Genomic DNA, 18,470 nt, shown 5'->3' with positions numbered 1-18,470 from the left:
GAAAGAAGGAATTTAAGGAGGAGCAATACCAATATTCGGGGGATGGAAGGATTGATTTGTGAGGCCCGTCCTAACCCCCAACCACCTTCAGGGAGCTCTGTGCAGAGTAGAGATCCCAGGGAGGGGCCTATAAAAGGGTCCATCCTCTCTTTTTTGGGGTGAGGTGGTGCAGCAGCAAGTATAGCCAACTGTGCCTGCTTTTGTTCTGGGAGAGGGGCCGTGACTCTGTGCGAGAGATCTCAGTGATTTGACCATGGGACAGGCATGGGCAGAGGGAAAAGAATTAAGCAGGAGAAGGACGGAGTTAATGGACGGATGGCTTGGTTTTGATACCATCAAAGGGAAAGATGGAGTCTTTAAAAAGATACCTCATTAAAGAAAATAACGAGCCATGAAAAAGTCAGAACGGTATTACTCGAAAAACAAAGCCACCTGGACATGAGAAAAGAGGGGGTTTGAAAACCAAGAAAAGAGGCTAACAATAATTCCCAAGTTTTGATTTTTAAATAATAAGCAGCAATGGGAAAAAGCAGTGGATTTTTTAGAAATAAAGAAAACCCAAATCAGATCAGACTGTGCACTAGCTTGTCCCTGTAACAACACGATCTTCTCAGTGTTATTCTTTGTGTTACTGTTTGTGAAAACCACGTGCTATGGTTGACCTTATAATTAGATTGTCCAAATCAGCATAGCAGAGACAACATCTTCCTTTGTGCCCCTACTGTGTCCACGGGGTTTTCTCATGACAGTGGCCACCAGGCGCTAATAGAAACAATAAAGAACCGTGAGGATGAAAAGATCTGCATTTGCACAGCTTGGAGAAGAGACAACAAAAACACATGCCGTTAGCAGGGCAGCTTTAAGTCTACACATTTCTGAGAAGTGTCTCCACAGCGGCCCTGAATCTGCAAGGACTTAAGGATGTGTTTAAAGTCCGGGGACTGTTCATGTGCTTGAAATTAAACAGTTATTTATGTGCTTTGCTGGATCAGGGTTGAAGCGCTTGGCACCTTTGCACGACTGAGCCTGGGCTGCAATTAAGAAAGTGACGACACAGAGTAGAAAGAAGTTTCCTGACAGCCAGATCGATCAGTCAGCCTCCAACCGTCCCCCTGCCCACTTTCCTACCCGTATCGTAGCAGCCTGCTTTGCATTCCTGTAAAGTTTCATTTCCTGTTTTTCAGACGCTTTCTGTTGGCCTCCCTCCACGTTCTGGAAGGGCATCGGCCAACCCTGACCCTGCATTAACAAAATTATTTAATCTCTTAGCACATTGCTCCCCATTCCAACCGCCAGCCTCAATCACCTGCTTATCTGCTTCTCCCCCTGCTCTCTTCCCACAGCCCGGGCCTGTCGTTGTGGGGTCGGGGGGAGGCCTGAGGGAGCACTGCCCCCCATGACATTTCTTTGCCCCCCTGGTAGAAATAAGATTTGCTAGTCTGAGTTACCTCAGATGAGTGATTTGTAGGCCTAAATCCACAGAACAAAAATCATAGTTCTAGTAGCCAGTGGGAGGGGGGAAGGGAGTTGAGGGGGAGGCAGAGGGTGTGATATTGAGGGTGTTTCAGCTAAATGGAGTATGGGGATTGCATAAGGTTGCTGCTGTAATAGACGATGTGAAACCCTGGTGAGAAAGTGTCTGCACCCAGCACCTCCGCTGAGAGGCTTGCAAAGTATACAAAGTGGTGCAAGCGGGGGAAGGGTCCTGCTATTGTGGGGAACTTTCCTGGCTCATACACTACCCCGGTGGAGTTGGCTAGCGAAAAGGATCTGAGTCCTTGCCCCCAGTCTCTTTACCCAGAGGCCGGCCTGACCTCGAGGGCTCCCCCCTCCCACTCTCCTGTGTGGTGGGGTCCCCGTAACCCCGACAAGGCTGGGCCCAGGATTCCTGGAGGGCTTGACCCCCAATCTTGTCGTGGTCACTTAGGACAGGGGCTGGGGTGTCCCCACTCCGGGGGCTCTCTCCGCACTGGACGCTTCCCTGACCCACTGATCACGGCATACAGTTCAAAGCAGGTACAATTTAATAAACAACAATCAATTAAAACAAATAAAGAAAAGAGGAGAAATGTTAAAGGAAAACACCTAAGGCTGCCCCCTGACGCGGAGGCACCATCCCCAGCGTCTCTGGGGTGTAAGGGACGTTCACAGGGTGTAAGGGACATTCACGTCGCAGGCCTCCTGCCTGGCTGCGCTGCAGGGATGCAGAGACTCGGACACGTGCTCTGGCCGTGGACACACGTCCCCAGGCTCTAGGGGGCAGGGTCCTTCCCCCCAGTGTCGGCCCCCCAGTGTCTGGGTCACGATCCCCTCCAAGGCCTCTTGGCTGGTGGCGTCTCCCTGCAGTGAGGGTCCCCCTTGCACTCCCCAGCTGCTCACCGCACCCAGCTCCAGACAACTCCAGCCCCGCTCTGCATCAGTGCGGCTCAGCTCCGCTCAGCTCGGCTCTCTGGGACGCTCCCCGGACCCCTCTGGGTCTCCTGCTGGGGGTCAGCTCCGCTCGGCTCTCTGACCTTCTCCTCTAGCCTCCGCACCCAGTCCCAGACGGATCCAGCCCCGGCCCCAGCTCCGCTCAGCTCGGCTCTCTGGCTGCTCCTCTGGTTCTGCTGCTGTGGCCCTGCTCAGCTCAGCTCCCTGGCCTCATCTCCCAGCTGCTTTGTCCTTAGCTGGGCCCTGCTCTCTGCCCACGCAGGCAGCTGCAGCCTCCCCTGCCCTCCTGGCTCCCTCACTGACCTGGCTGCTCTGTCACTCAGGCTGACCTGACATGGCCTCTCTCCACTAGCCCTGGGGGCTGTGTCTGTTTCAGGGTCCTGCTTCCTCAAGAGATGCCAACCCAAAAGACCTGCTAAGTTTCAGTAAGGGGCTAATAGACCCCTTACAGTGGCAACGTGGGGAGACTGGGTTCTATGAAAGCAGTTTCTGTGACCAGACATTGCCAGCCCATTGGAGGGAAAAGAAGGAGAGAACCACAGAATCCTAGAAGATGAGGGTTGGGAGGGACCTTAGGAGGTATCTAGTCCTACTCAAAAAGCAGGCGGAGAAGAGCTCGTTTTGCATTGAGAGGAGCACACTCCTCTTGGAGCGCGTGAGAGAGCGTGGCCGCCCAGAACTGAAATGCTCCACTAGAATCCAGAAGAAACCTTAGATGGACTGTCCAGGGGTGGGGACACTACTGAAGAGTCCAGGAGAATGGACTGGCAACAGGGTTGTAAGCATCATACACCAACACATACATTCATACCCACCATCTGAATACTTATCTCATACTGACCATCGGGTTCAGATCATGACAGGCTTTCATCAGAGATCATGCTTGACACATGTTTATACGTACTAAGATTGTATGCAGCCAGCTGAGTCAATTGCATATCCTTTGGAGATCAGACCCCCTTGGTAACCTCTTGGGAGTTTGGGCCCTGATCATCACTGAAATGTAGCAATAGCAAAAAAATCACATGTAGCTTCTCTCTTTCTTGTTGCACTCCAGTCCAATCAGCCATTGCATCCAAGTGGATTAAGCAGGTTTATATGTTTGATGAAACTTTTGCCTTGAGACAGTGCATGTTTCCACCAGTAAAATCCAGATAGCCAGCAAGGAATGCAAAAGGCCTTATTGGCTTTAACAGAAATGTAAAGCTGCACCCATAATTTGTGCTGCGACATTCAACTCCACCTCATTAAAGGGAATTGAAGCAAACAGGCAGGGAGGGGCTGCCTCCCCAACCAAATGAAGAGGCTAACACCAAGTACCTAACATTGTATAACCCAGGAAAAGACAATGGTTGACCATTAAAGTTAATGGGAAAACACTGAAACAACTTGAAACCGAAAAGAAAACCCTCCTCCTGGAAAACTAAGAAAGGAGGAAATTTCCCCCCCTGCCCTGAACAACCATGAGCCACCACACCAAGGGTGGGCGGAAAGAGAGAGAGAAAAGAAACAACTTTTAAAAACACTAGAAACTTTAAATCCCTTATCTTGAGGAAATCTACAAAATGTGGTGTGGTAAATGCAGCATGCAAAAACTGTTCATGTTATTCTTTCTGTTTGTTCATTTCTCATTAAAATTAATGAATTATGCATTTGATTGTGATATGTATGTGCTCATAACTTCCGACAGCAGGTGCCATCAGTGCTGCTTTGCTGTCATCCTCACAAATTGAAATAAACTGGAAATATTTAAAAACCTTGGCAGAAAATATACCGTTTGCTGGGAGGAGATCAAGATACCACAAACTTCAAGGACGTAGATCTTATTCTGAACAATCCCTCAGGAATTGTCTTTCATCTACTTAAGTTTACCGCAGGATGAGATCCAAAATTCAAAGATGTTCTGAGAACCATTCTGAAAAACACAAAGTACATTCCTGCTGAAATTCAGAACGACTCGTATTACGAAAGGCATTGTTGAAGAGATTCAGAAAAATGGTGATGTCAAATTCTTCTGCCTGAAATGTGACACTACAAGGGATGCTGTGAAATGTAGGAAATTGTCCATTGTTTTAAACTACTCTGTTGATGGCAGCAGCTAAGAAGATACTTACTGGAGTAGCCGAGTTGTATGGCCTCACTGCTAAAGACATCACACAAATTTTTAAAGACAAATTTTGAAAATTTGAAAGACATCCATGAACTGGGTCTTGACCCTTAAAATACTTTATGTTCTTGCTTTGATAGTGTCAAAGTTACGTCAGGGTGCAAAGGAGCTGCACAAATGCTTTTACAGCAGAAATGAAACAAACAAATACTTTACACCCGCTGCTTGAATCAGTAGTTATATCTGGCGGTTGCTCATGTGGGAGAAGAACAGTTAGGTTCTCAAATTGTAAGAGTCTAATGAAGTGAATACATAGGTCACTATCTGCAAGGACTCATAGAACCAAGATAGACTACTCACCTGAAAACTTTGGTAATAATCATCAAGTCAGAATACTGTGTCAAACATGAACCGATCTGGTGGCCTGTCCACTGAAGCAAGAGGACTATTGGAAGTGACAGAATCATCCAAATGCTTGTTCAGAGCTGAGAATGATTTCAAAAATGTTTGTTTCTGTGGATAATTACCTTCAAAAGGAATGAATGCACCTTGCTAAAGGATCAGCATTACTGATCAGCATTTCCCCCTTCCCTTCCAGATCTATTGCTGCCACAGCATCTACACAGTACACTGGCCAGCGTGCAATGGCTTGGCTGGGAGGTGGTTGGCAGCCCCAGCAGACGGCACAACTCTTGCCCCCCAAATCTGCCTACGCAGGACCACAAGCTGCCACGACTTGTGACCAGCAGCAGAAATGTGGGACACCTGATCTGCGTTGCATGCCGTGCTGTAATTGATTAGGATGGTCATTAACTAGGAACCCCTATTGTTAGGGATGTTTACTCGTTCTGTCAAACAAATAGATCAGCAGAAGTCATGCCCAGTGGTTAAAGCAGGCGTCAGGGCCAAGGCTTAGAGCAGGGGTCACTAACTAGGAACTGGAGCCAAGGGTCAGAGACCCATTACTCGGAGTGAGACAAGGAAATAGGTTAAAATCAGGGGAATCACTCCCTGGACAGCTGGCTCCCTGGTTTGCCTGATTACCTACCTGGCAGGCTGCTCTGCTCCCTGGAGCCCTATGCTAGCTGGCTCCCTGTGGGACTGCCAGGCTGCCTGACTCCCCTTGCAGCTGATTGCCCAGGCAGCTGGTTCCCTGATTCCCCGAACAACCAGTTTCCTGGTCTGCCCAACTCCCCACCTGCCCTGCCCCTCGGAACTCCTTGCTGCCTGTCTTCCCATCTGCCACTCCTTGAGCTCCCCAGTTCCCAGTGCTGCCCACCTCCCTCTCTGCCCCTGCGGGGCTGTCCCGCTCCTCGGTGCCTGGGGCTGCACGGCCAGCTGAGCCGCTGGGGAGCCAGGCAGCTGGAGGCAGGGGGACCAGGGTGCTGGGAGACTGGGTGCTGAAGGGCAAGGGAGCAGGGGATTCTGAGAGAGGTTTTCTTTTGGTAAAAACCGTTTCCGTGTTTGCCAGATGGAACGTGTCAGATTTTTCAGTCCCTCCCCCAATGAATTTTTAACTTTCCATCTGGGTTTGGGACAGAAAGGTTTAGCACCAGCTCCAACTTTTTCACACGATGGAGGTCCTGTTCCCTGGCCAGTCCCATCAGCAACCACCCTCCCTCCCTCGCTCTACAGCTCGAAGGCCCGGGATCCCCCACCTATTTCCTGTGGTAAGGAGGGTGACCAGATGTCCGGATTGTATAGGGACAGTCCCGATATTCGGGGCTTTGTTTTATAGAGGTGCCTATTACCCCCTAACCCGGTCTGGATTTTTCACACTTGCTGTCCGGTCACCCCGGTTGTAATCCGGGTCCCGGTGTGGAAAAGGGTAAGAATCACCGGATTAGATAATAAAGCAGGGATTTTTCCACCCGCCCCTGTCTATGATTTATGCAGTGTATCAGGAGGTTGTGCAAAAAACATTTTTTTTTCTGTGTGTGGCATTTCCTCCTCTTCAAGCTGTAGCGGGGAAACGAAACCTAGCCGAAATGCTTTCCCCAGGGGCACGCCTCTGCTAAAGCTCGCAGCCGGGACGGGCTTTGGTGAACTCAAGGAGGAGGAGAAAGGGGGAGGGGAGGTCTGAGCAAACTCCCCTGCACATGCCTCTCCCAGGCATCAATCTTGTGTCTCCTCCCCTCGGTCCTCGCCTGCGTCCTGTCCTCGCCGGCGAACCCAGCGCAGTGGTAACCACTCTGCGCCCACCCACCCACCCGGAGCAGCCTTACGGTGCGCAGACAGACAGACGGAGGGGGAAGGGGGCAGAGCGAAGATGAAGGCTTTTCTCCTCGCCCTGCTGACGGCCGTGCTCTGCGTGGAGCGAGGTGAGATGCTGCCGGTGCCTGTGTGCAGCGAGCAGCGAGCAATGGCAGGGCCCCGGGGAGGGTTTTTTTGTGTGTGTGGTTGTTTCCTTCTGCTTTTTTTTTTGCAGCACAGATTGTGCTTCGATCGGGGGCTGCCCCCCCGCAGACAGACCCGCTCTTTGCAATCCGCCGCCGGCCAGCCCGGTGCAAGGGCTGGGGCGCGCGATGACTGGCTTTGCGGACGCTGCTGGCTCGTGGCGGATGCCATAGCAATAGCTCGGCGCAGGCAGGGCCAGGGCGGCCCGGTGCACGGCGCTGCGCGGGATGCGGGGCTCGGCGTTCTGGGGCGGGAAGGAGCCCGGCTCTGGGGCGCTGCAGCCGGGCCGGTTCCAGCAGCAGCGAGTCTCGGGAGGGCCCCAGGAGGATAAGGGAGGCTGGCGTTAGCCCTAGAGACCTGCCCAGGCAGCTCTGCAAGAGATCGTGTAGACCATCGCCTCTGTCTGACCCGGGAGCTTTGTCCGCTGCTGTCTGGCAGCAGTCGCTCTTGCAAGTTCTCCTAAGGGGACCAACACCAGGGGCTGATTCAGGGCCGTATTATCCATCAGGCACAATAGGCACAGTGCCTAGGGCCTACGAAACTTTCCGGGCCTACTGAAAAATTTTTGTATATATAATTTTTTATTTTTATATAAAAAAACTATTTATGAATAGCTTAAAATCAAATTAGTTACTTCGGTTGCGGGGGGCTAGGAAGGCAAATGTGCCTAGGACCTGCGTAGGTCTCAAAACGGCCCTGGGCTGATTCCGCTCTCATATCCTGTGGAGTAAATCCGGAGTAAGTGCCTTGGATTCGGTGAAGCCGGGTCCAGTGGAGAATCGGCGGGAGCCAGCTGGGGATCGGGCCCTACCTGCTTACAGTGCTCCAGGGGAATCCCGGCAGTCTGGGGAAGGGGGGCTGCAGCATCAGGTTCCTGGTGAAGAGCCACTAGTTGATTGGTAATGCAGGATTTTAATTTTACTCCTCGAACTCTGGTTTCAAAGGAGGCCTGGGGCTGCTGGGTCCTTGGCTGGGAGACGCCCAAGGTTAAATGGAGTTTGTGGAATATGCTTTTTCCTTTTTTTTTTTTTTTTTTTTGGCACAAAACCTGGGAAGAACAGGCTCTGTTATTAACCCATGAATGTTCAGTTGTTCAGAGACTGCCCCAGCCTCCATTTATATTCTCACAGATGCTGTCGGTTTCTGGTCATCTATAGTATGTGTTTCTCAAAGGGGGGGGTCCCGATGCAAAAGGGGGTCACAAGGCTATTGTGGGGGGAGGGGTGGCGGAAGCAGTGGCTGCAGCTCTGAAGGCAGCACGGCCACCAGCGGCAGCGCAGAAGAAAGGGTGGCGTGGGATGAGGGTGGGGGAGGGTTGTCACTTTTTGGAGGGCGGCCTTCACAGCCTGAAATATTTTCAAAGGGGGTCCCAGCAAAAAAAATGTTGGAGAACCCCATCTCTGTACAACTGTATTAACCCCCTCTCTTATTGTTTACTCACGTTAACATACATAAATAAGTCACCCCAAGATCTACACCCCATGCCAGGATAAAGGACCAAGGAAACCGACGAGCGTCAGCCACCTGTGTTTCTGGTTCAGAAATCAAGGACATTTCCAATTCCATGGGGTCCATAGTGAGAAATAACTAGTTGGCTTCTTGCTGCTCTCAATCTGATCTTAGCTGCCCCATCTAGATACTCGCTCCGTATAGTCTCTAAGCACATTATGATTTCAACCAAGTGGACACAAAGGGCATGTTCTTTTCCAAGTCCCAGTCTGTATGTGATCAGGTTTCAGCCCAGAGTGTGAGAGGAAATCTGCTGTCTCCTGTGCCTGGACGTTACACACTAGACACCCTTTACCAGGCAAATGGGATGGTTGCAGGTAGCTTTGTTCCCAAAGCAACAGGCATATTCCTTTTGCCATGCAAGGAACCTCTCCCGAGGAACTCCCTTTGCTTTAGCCGGCTACTCGCTAACCTGCCTTGAAGACATAAAGTGATGTTTAAATGCCATGTACACGAGGCTCTTGAAGGAAAGCAGTGGTGGCGCAGAGACCACAGAGCTGGCAGGGGCAGTAACGGCATGATTCAAATCTCAGTGCTGTCAATGGGAGCCTTTCCGCTGGCTGCGCTGGGCTTTGGATCCGGGTTTTAAAGCCTTCGCTCAGCTCTGCTCTTTGCGAGGTCAGATTCCACAAGTCTTATCTAAGGAAGGGTTGTGTTGTATCTCTTGAGTTCTCCAGCATCTCTAGTAGCTGAGCAACAAAAGCTTCTTCCCCAAGCAAATTATTATCGGATTGGTGTCAGTTATTTTTTCCTCTTGCATTGCTTCTGTTCTTTGTTCTGTAGTTTCAGACACCGACTCCTTGTTGTGCAGTTAGCCTCCTTCAATAATTCCTCCCTCTCCATCATGTTTTTTATTTTTAGACATTTTTCAGGAGTTCTTTGTGTTTTTATCAATGACCTGGAAGAAATCATCACTGATACCTTTACCGATGAGGCCAAAACTGGGGGAGTGGTAAATAATGAAGAGCACGGGCAGAGCCGTCTCTAGGATACGGTGAATCGGGGCAACTGCCCCAGGGCCCACGCTTTGTGTCCGGACCAAGGGGAAGGCGGGTGGCTGCAGCCAGGATCTCAGCTTCGCCCCCCTAGGGAAAACCCTGAGCACGGGTGACTGATACAGAGTGATCTGAATTGCTTGGTAAGATGGGCTCAGGCAAACACTATGCATTTCAATACGGCTAAATGTAAAGAATCATAGAATCATAGAATATTAGAGTTGGAAGGGACCTCAGGAGGTCATCTAGTCCAACCCCCTGCTCAAAGCAGGACTAACCTCAGCTAAAGGTATATATCTGGGGGCAAGGTATGTCGGCCATCCTTACTGGAGGGTGACTCTACCCTGGGAAGCAGTGACTCACAAAAAAAAATGTGGGGGTCATGGTGGATAATCAGCTGAACATGAGCTCCCGGTGGGACACTGTGGCCAAAAGGGCTAATGGGATTCTTGAATGTCTAATGGGGAGCTTTGAATAGGAGCAGAGAGGTCTGTATTTGGCATTGGTGTGACCACTGCGGTCATACTGTGTCCAGTTCTGATGTCCACAATTTAAGAAGGAGGTTGGTAAATTGGAGAGGGTTCAGAGAAGAGTCACAAGAATGAGTAAAGGATTAGAAAGCCCGGCTTATTGCAGTACACTCAAGGAGCTCAATCTATTTAGCGTAACAAAGAGACGGTTGATGGGTGACTTGATCACAGTTTACAAGTGCCTACAAGGAGAACAAGCATTTAATGGGCTCTTCAGTCAAGCGTAGAAAGCTGTAACACGAGATCCAGTGACTGGAAGTTGGAGCTGGACAAATTCAGACTAGAAATAAGACATAAATGTTTTAACAGGGGGAGTAATTAACCACTGGAACAACTTACCCAGGGTTGTGGTGGGTTCTCTATCACTGACCATTTTTAAATCGAAATTGGATGTTTTCCTAACAGATCTGCTTTAGGAATTTTTTGGGGGAAGTTCTCTGGCCTGTGTTTTATAGGAGGTCAGACTAGATGATCACAATGGTCCCTTCTGGTCTTATGAATCTATGAATTGAGCACAGACATGATTTATTGTATGTGTTACAGGAGGACGCAGAAGCCACAGGTATGATTCAGGGCCCATTTTGCTGGCTTACAAACACATTAAAAAGCAGTCTCTGCCCTGAGGAGTTTAGAGTCTAAATTAAGCCAGAGTGTAATAAGTGGGTTGAATGAGGCTAGGTTAGGGTTGCAGTGCTCGGAACACAGATTAGCCAGATAGCAATTAGACACTTTCAAGTCAAAGGAGGTTTTTAAAATGTACATCTAAATATATCAGAAATATTGATATCAGTAATTGCTATGGGCTGTGCAGTAACTTGCACCCAGCTACTCAATGTGCATTTGGAATGATGGAAAAATGCTTTTTCATTCCTCTTGAACCATGTTTGCCAATGTAGCTATGGAAATGGGGGTGGACTGGAGTCTATTCTGCCTCACACATCCTCAGAATTGTTAACAAAGTGTGATTATAAAATGTTTATTAGTGAAAGGAAGGATAGTCCGCTTGATTGGTACTAGCGTAGGGACTTGGGAGACCTGAGTTCAAATTCCCGTTCTGGTGCAAACTTCCTGCATGTCCTTGGGCAAGTTACTTAGCCTGGCAGTGCCTCAGTTTCCCCATATGTAAAAACAGGGTTTTTTTTGGTGAGAATAAATACATTAAAGAAGATGAGGTGCTCAGATGCTATGGTAATGGGGACTGAAGAAGAACCTGAACTAGATTAGTGGTGACGAGTAAGCAGGAATGATTCAGGCTAAATTTGTGGCACTGATGGTTAAAAGTGCCACCTAGGCTAAGATCATCTGCTTTAGAGTCATTGAGGGACCATAAACATGGAAGCTTTGCGATAGCACTTGTGCTGAATCAGAATTGAACTGTCAGATTAATTCACTGATTCATGGGCTCGTCAGAGGACCTTGGCGTCTGATGCTATGTCCATGGGAGTCTTTCTTCTGGTTTCTCTGGGATTTGAATCAGACCTGTGGCTTTGTAATCCTGCCAGGTCGCTGGCAATTTAAACTGCTCTGCAGACTTACGAGGGAATCACCTCCTTCCTTCAGGACCAGGCCGTGACAATTGCTATGAAGTTTTGGGGGTGGAACTGTTTGAAAACCGGTCTGGGCTTGTTCTAGCTGCATTCTTTGCCAGACCGCCTACTCATGTAGTTCAATTAGTCTCTCTTAATAAAGCATGTGTTGTTTTTCTGCTTTGACCCTGGCCTCCCAGGAGCCCTGTTCATGAGCCAGGACTCCATTACACTAGGTGCTGTATAAACCAGAACAAAGATCTTACAATCTGGGTGCTCCGTAATAATAAACAGTGATCCCCCTCTCCCCCCTTCCCCCCCGCAAGGGTACATCGCCATTCGAGTGTAGCTGTGCCAACAAGCCAATAATCATAATGTGTGTATGCAAAAAACGACTGAACCATCAAGAAGCACCCCTGCCAGTGTTCAGCTGCTGACCAGAGCCCAGTTCTCCCACCTTCACTCCCAGTGCTGATCAGCCTCTCGAAATCTTGCCCTTCTTTTCATTAGACCTACAAGAAGCAGAATAGAAGGTGCAGAATAGAATGGCAGGTCCTGGAGCCATCTTGGTGGGAGGGGAGATCCAGGTGACTGGTGGGGGGAGGGGGCACACCTTATTGCCACTGCAAAAGGAGCCGGATTCACGGTCAGTGGCATATATGCGGTGGGGCCAGTGACCTGGGGTGTTAGTTCACCGCTGGGGAGAACTGGAGAAGAGGCTGCCTGCTTCCCACCTCTGCTAGGCTAGCTGCTACCTTAAAAAAAACCATGGGTGTTTGCAAAGAGCACTTTATTCCCTGCCTTGCCCCACTGGCGTCATGTGAGTAAGGCGCTCCCCAGTGTAAGTGGGGCATGTGCTTATAAAATGCGCCTTGGATCCTTTTCTAGAGTCCAGGCCGCAGAGACAGCCCACTACTGCTTCTAGTTGGAGTTATTCCATCACTACCAGGGGTCCAGGGCTGTGTTGTGCCCTGGATTCATGCTCTGCTGGTGACCCATGGAGGGATTGTTGTATAAAGGAAATCAAACCCTGGGTGAATGTATTGCTTCAGATATTGTTCTTCCTCAACCCGCCCTTCCTCCCTCCTCCCCACTCTTTGTCACCCTCACACATCACTTCCTTTCTAATTTGGACTATAAACTCTCTAGGAAGAGGCACCTTGCCTCTCTGTTTGTTTCTGTAAAACATCCAGCAAGCTTCTAGCACTGCAATAATCATCATCATAACACCCAAGCTTGTTTGGCAAGTCATAATGAATTCTCTGGTCTTCCATGTGATACCCAGCTGTAATAAATAACACATCATGTCATTCACACTTCATTTGTCACAGCCAGTGTGGGCTCATACCTCCATTGCTGCCCATCATTCATTGGCGCCTGTCCCTTTGCAGGTTAGTTCTTATAAAATACTGGACCAGTTCTAGCCAGGAAGGAGTTGTTTCCCCCTATACACATTAATACAGGTGTGTTATGGGGTTTTGTGCCTTCCTATGAAGCATCAGAAAATGATCACTTGAAATTAGATGACGGTTTCTAACCATCAGAGAAGTGAAGTTCTGGAACAGCATTCCAAGGGGAGCAGTGAGGGCAAAAAACCTAGCTGGCTTCAAAACTGAGCTGGATAAGTTTATGGAGGGGATGGTATGATGGGACAGCCTAGTTTGGCAATTGACTGATCTTTGACTGCTAGCGGTAAATATGCCCAATGGCCTATGATGGGATGTTAGATGGGGGGTTGTTAGTTACTACAGAGAATTATTTCTGGGTGTCTGGCTGGTGAGTTTTGACCACATGCTCAGGGTTTAGCTGATCACCATATTTGGGGTTAGGAGGGAATTTTCCCCCAGGGCAGATTGGCAGAGGCCCTGGGGGGGGTTTCACCTTCCTCTGCCGCATGGGGCATGGGTCACTTGCTGGTGGATTCTCTGTACCTTGAAGCCTTTAAACCATGATTTGAGGACTTCAATAACTCAGTCCTAGGTCAGGGTCTATTACAGGAGTGGGTGGGTGAGGTTCTCTGGCCTCGTTCTGCAGGAGGTCAGACTAGATGATCATAATGGTCCCTTCTGACCTTAAGGTCTATGAGAAGGTAGGATGCTGAACAACTTGAACGTATGGTCTGATCTGGGATGGTACATCTTTTCTATGTAACAGTGATTACATAATACAGACATGGTAATCAGCGGGGTCTGAACCTAGGGTTCTGCGCCCCAAACTGTAGGCCTGTGTCACTCATACTATAGGAGAACACTTTTAGCTAGTAGTAGGTTGTTGTAATTGCTTGGACCAACCTACAGAGGGAGTCATGCTCACTCTCTTAGCCAGTGTGATAGAATCATAGAAATGGGGGGCTGGATGGGAACTGGAGAGGTCATCCAGTCCAACCCCCTGCGCTGAGGCAAGACCAAGGAAACCTAGACCATCCCTGACAGGCGTTAGTCCAATCTGTTCTTAAAGCCTCCAAAGACGGGGATTCCACAACCTCCCTTGGAAGCTTGTTCCACAGCTGCACTACCCTTAGCCTTAGAAAGTTTTTCCTAACATCTAACTTAAATCTCCCTTGCTGTGGATTAAGCCCATTACTTCCTGCCCTACTTTCAGTGGTCATGGAGAACAACCGATTCCCGCCTTCTTTAGAACAGATCTGAACATGTTGGAAGACTGTTATCACTCTCACCTCACTCTTCTTTTCTCAAACCCAAACTGCCCAGTTTTGTTAACTTTTTCTCACAGGTCAGGTTTTCTAAACCTTTTATCATTTTTGTTGCTTTCCTCTGGACTCTCTCCAATTTGTACCACATCTTTTGGTGCCCAGAATCGGACACAGTACTCCAGCTCAGGCCTCACCAGTGCCAAGTAGAACAGGACAATTACCTCTGGTGTCTTACATATAGCACTGCTGTTACTACACTCCAGAATATTAGCCTTTTTTGGAACTGTATCACACTGTTGACTCATATTCAGTTTGTGATCCACTGTAACCCCAGCTCCTTTTCAGCTGTACTATCACCTAGCCAGTTGTTCCCCAAGTCTGTAGCTGTGCATTTGATTTTTCCTTCCAAACTGTAGTACTTTGCACTTTATTTCATTGAATTTCACCTTGTGGATTTCAGACCAAAACTCTAATTTGTCAAGTTTGTTTTGAATTCTAATCCTGTCCTTCAAAGTGCTTGCAACCCCTCCCAGCCTTGGTGTCATCTGCAAATTTAATAAGCACCCTCTTCGCTCCATTACCCAAATCATTAATGACAGTATTGGACAGTGTCAGATCCAGGATTAGCCTTTGCGGGACCCCACAAGATTCGCCCTCCCCGTTTGACAGTGAACCATTAGTAAGTCTTTCAACCAGTTGTGCATCCGTCTTATAGGAATTTCATCTAGAACTCCCTTCTCTACTTTGCTTATGAGAATGCCGTGTGGTTCTTTGTCAAAATCAAGTTATATTACACCTACTGCTTTCCCCCATCCACTGAGTCGGCAACCCTGATTTAATTAGGTTGGTTTCATAGAATTGTAGGACTGGGCGGGACCTGGAGAGGTCATCTAGTCCAGTCCCCTGCACTTACGTCAGGACCAAGCATTATCTAGACCACGGCATGATTTGTTCTTGAGAAGTCCATGCTGGTTTTTCCCTTATAACCCCGTTATCCTGTGTGTAACATTATGGTTTTGAAAAGGAACATGCTGAGAAATTATTTACACAAAGGATATTAGGGGAACTTTTCAGAGGCATAAACAGCAGATGGATGCCCTGCTACCATTGAAAATTTCCACCGCTGTGTCTTGAGTCTAATCCTGAAGTCGATGCATAGGAAAAGCTATCACTGGCTTAAACGAGAGTTTGGCCTGAAGTAAGCAGCTGAGAACATCAGAATATGGTTCACTTTGATGCTATTAGAACAGGTGATGGGTGGGGATTGCAGACCAGGAACAGATAACGTATTCCTGCAAGCCTCTAACAGGCGGTGTGTTTTCCTTTTGCAGCTCACTCGCTGGTGTGCTTCTCTTGTAAAGATGAGTCCTCCAACTGGGCCTGTATGACACCAACTACATGTCCAAGTGATGCAAACTATTGTGTGACGACGTATCTTGGTGCAGGAATTGGTAGGTTGGGGCATGATCTGCCTGTTGTCTTTCCATAGCGCTTTCCCCCACCACGTCCTGCTCCTGTTCCAGATCACTGGGTTTTCTTTCCTCCGCCCGCTGGAAGGATGAGAAATGGCTGCTATGTAAGTGGGGAATCGCTCCTTGAAACCGAGTCATAGGCGCTCCCCTCTGGGGCGCACTAAGGGGCGGGGGCCCTCGTTTTCATTAGTGAGGTTTGCAGACCAGTGCGTGACTGAGAAGAGGACAGTGCCGGCAATGTCAGGCTTCCTGTATGCCAACGGGGGAGCTCCATATCTCCCTGTCCTGCTCTGAGCCTTCCTCCTGCGTTGGCTGAAGTTTTGAAACGAGGCTCTGCACACCCCTGGTGCTGCAGCTGCTCCCCAGCAGTGGGTGCTGCTAGGGCTGAGGTGGGGGAAGGCCGGGACTGAGTTCTCCCTCCTTCCTCAGCGGCCCTGGAGGTTAAAGGGAAGGCGGTTTCCTTCCAGAGTGTCTGCCAGCCTTGGAACGGAGTGAGGGAGTGTTTAGAAAGGGCTTGGTGGATCCTCTGCTTTTCAGCAGTGGTTCACAGGGAAGCAGCCTCCTCTGCTGCTGCTGCATTCTTGTGTCATCGAGCCCCTGGCCAGGATTTCCCCCTGCCCCCTCCGGTCTGTTGGGGGGAAAAGAGGCTGGGGGCCTTCTTTTGCCCCTGGGGAAGCCCTGCGATATTTTAAGCCCCGAACACCTCACATGCTGGTGCAAGGCTCCGTGATTTGCATGTGCAAGTGAGAGGATTTGCACGCTCAGATCCTAGTGCCTGGCCTGTGCCAGAAGATGGGCTAGTTGTGCATGGACAGAAGGAGGCCGGGCTGAAGCCCGCGTGACTTCCCGCTTCCTTCTGCGGCTTAATGAGCTGTGCTGAGACTCAGATGCTACTGGCTCTTCTGAGCACTGAGGCTCAGTAGCAAGAGACCAGACTAAGTCGTCCCCACTAAACACGCAGAGCCCTGTCCCAGCACGCAGTGGGCTCAGTGTGACAATCTGGAATAGATTCGGAGGGTTCTCTTCTTTGGCCGTTGCCAAGTCCTGGCCAGGAGTCAGAAGGGGGTACCCAGGTTGTTACATACTGGTCTGTAACTGCTCGGAAGAGACGAGTGCTGTTTTCATGGTCTATACTAGCAATGATGATCTCTAATGGCTGGGCATTCCCTGGCAGCTAAGAAGTGACTGAGAGAAGGCTCTGAGACCATTAACTGCTGAGCCAGGGCCCCCTCCTCGGTCACAATTTCTTAGCCACGTCAGTACAATGATCTGCTTCGTAGAGCAGCCTGTCAGAGGTCTGGGAAACGTTTTCATTTCGATTCTCTTTCTGTTTTTTTCTTTTTTCCGGTTCAGGCGGACAGTCTGGGCAGAGTATCTCCAAGGGGTGTTCTTCAATTTGCCCCAGTGCTGGGATAAATTTGGGGGTAATAGCTGCTTCAGTTTCCTGCTGCAGTTCTTTCTTGTGCAACATCAGCGGGGCCAGCAGCCTGAAAGTCAACTACTTGGTGATGGCCATCGCGATCTTGACCAGCTTCATCTATATCCTCAGAGCCAGACAGTGATCGGGCTAGGAAAAAAAGAACTTGACACCCTGAAGAACCTGCTCAGGCTTCTCCAGAGACACTTCGAACTCCCCCTCTGTGCAAAGCTATACTGGGGTTACTGATGGTGCCCTTTCTTCCAAGTTCTCTCTCAGATCCCGTTAGATAATGCCTTCCCTCTGGCCGTTCCCAAGGAAATCCTGCTGCTGTCACTGGGTGCCCCTCGGCCCGTCTAAACAGCTTTAGAAGGCCGCCTCCCACGTTTTTGGGCACTGGAGACCTGGGAAATTCAGCTTACCAGTGCTGCCCCACTGATGCACCTGCTTGCACTCCGGGCCCCGCAGGAGATGGTGGATAATGTTGGCAGGGTTTCTGCTTTTATACCTGTAGTCCCAGTTGATAGGATTGATTAAAAAACGATCAGGGCTCACCAGGAAAAGTTTCTCTCACACTGCCACCAAAGGGGAATACTTAAACACCCCTCCCTCTTGCTACCGCAGAGACATTTCCCATACACATCACACCAGGGATCAGTGCCAGACTGAATGCTGGGAAGGCGTGATCCAAAAACAAACCTTCAGATACATTCCCACACTCGCAGCTGGATCCTGTTTTTATAAACCCTTTCCTTTGTTCTGCTCCTTTGGCTGACTTTTCTTATGTAAAATGAATGCAGTGCTCATGCTGTGATGAATGGCAGCATCATACCTGAATAAACACGTTCCTGTTCTTACCTGACCCCCAGACGTATTGTGTGTCTGTTTGCTGGGTAAACAGGTGTGTGAGGTGCTGTTAGCAGACAGATCAACTTACGGGTGCAGCACAGCTTCTGCTGCTTGGGACAGCTTCTCTGTGTTTATCTTCATCAGCCCCCTTCCTCTTGTCACTGTTCAGCCTTAACACACACTTTACCTCCCATACCTGCCTCCCATCTCCAATATGGAGCTTAAAACTGGAGGAATGGCCCTGATTCTAGGTTTCCATTAAATTTAATATAAATGAATTTCCTGGGTTTCTCATATTTGGGTTTCTTTTTTAATAACTACAAAATTGGAGCAGTGGTTTTTAACCCTTAAGTTCCTGAGAGGCACTTTTGACCTTAACTCCAGCCTAATAAAGATATTTGCCTGGGATTCTATTTAACTCACCCCTGGTTTTCCTGACTGCTCAGAAACAAAGCTATAAGGAATAAGTGTCTTCCAGGGCAGAGAGTATGGGAGGAGTAAGGATGATTTTGTGGTTAAAAGTGGGACTCGAGATCTGGGTTCAGTTCCTGGCTCTGTGTGATCTTGGGCAAGTCACTGAACCTC

At 49.2% G+C, this 18,470-nt stretch overlaps 1 protein-coding gene across 1 annotated transcript; it reads left to right on the top strand.

Moving 5' to 3' along the window:
• Positions 1-6,579: 6,579 nt before the first annotated feature.
• LOC137141223 (lymphocyte antigen 6E-like) lies at positions 6,580-17,898 on the top strand. Its single transcript, XM_067530065.1, has 3 exons — positions 6,580-6,858; positions 15,479-15,598; positions 16,973-17,898. The coding sequence occupies exons 1-3, from the start codon at positions 6,807-6,809 to the stop codon at positions 17,179-17,181; spliced, it is 381 nt and encodes a 126-aa protein (XP_067386166.1). The 5' UTR covers positions 6,580-6,806; the 3' UTR covers positions 17,182-17,898.
• Positions 17,899-18,470: the final 572 nt, after the last annotated feature.

Source organism: Emydura macquarii, unplaced genomic scaffold (genome assembly GCF_026122565.2).
Source record: "Emydura macquarii macquarii isolate MOO-44397 ecotype Brisbane River unplaced genomic scaffold, CSIRO-AGI_Emac_v2 contig_366, whole genome shotgun sequence".
Taxonomy (NCBI): domain Eukaryota; kingdom Metazoa; phylum Chordata; order Testudines; family Chelidae; genus Emydura; species Emydura macquarii.
This window is presented reverse-complemented; position numbering and strand designations above follow the sequence as displayed.

What these genes read in the sequence shown, in the direction of transcription:
- LOC137141223 (XM_067530065.1), top strand. Translation starts at nt 6,807, where the DNA reads ATGAAGGCTTTTCTCCTCGCCCTGCTGACGGCCGTGCTCTGCGTGGAG. An exon ending in CGTGCTCTGCGTGGAGCGAG is followed by an intron (nt 6,859 to 15,478) that starts GTGAGATGCTGC and finishes TTCCTTTTGCAG; the next exon opens with CTCACTCGCTGGTGTGCTTC. An exon ending in GTATCTTGGTGCAGGAATTG is followed by an intron (nt 15,599 to 16,972) that starts GTAGGTTGGGGC and finishes TTTCCGGTTCAG; the next exon opens with GCGGACAGTCTGGGCAGAGT.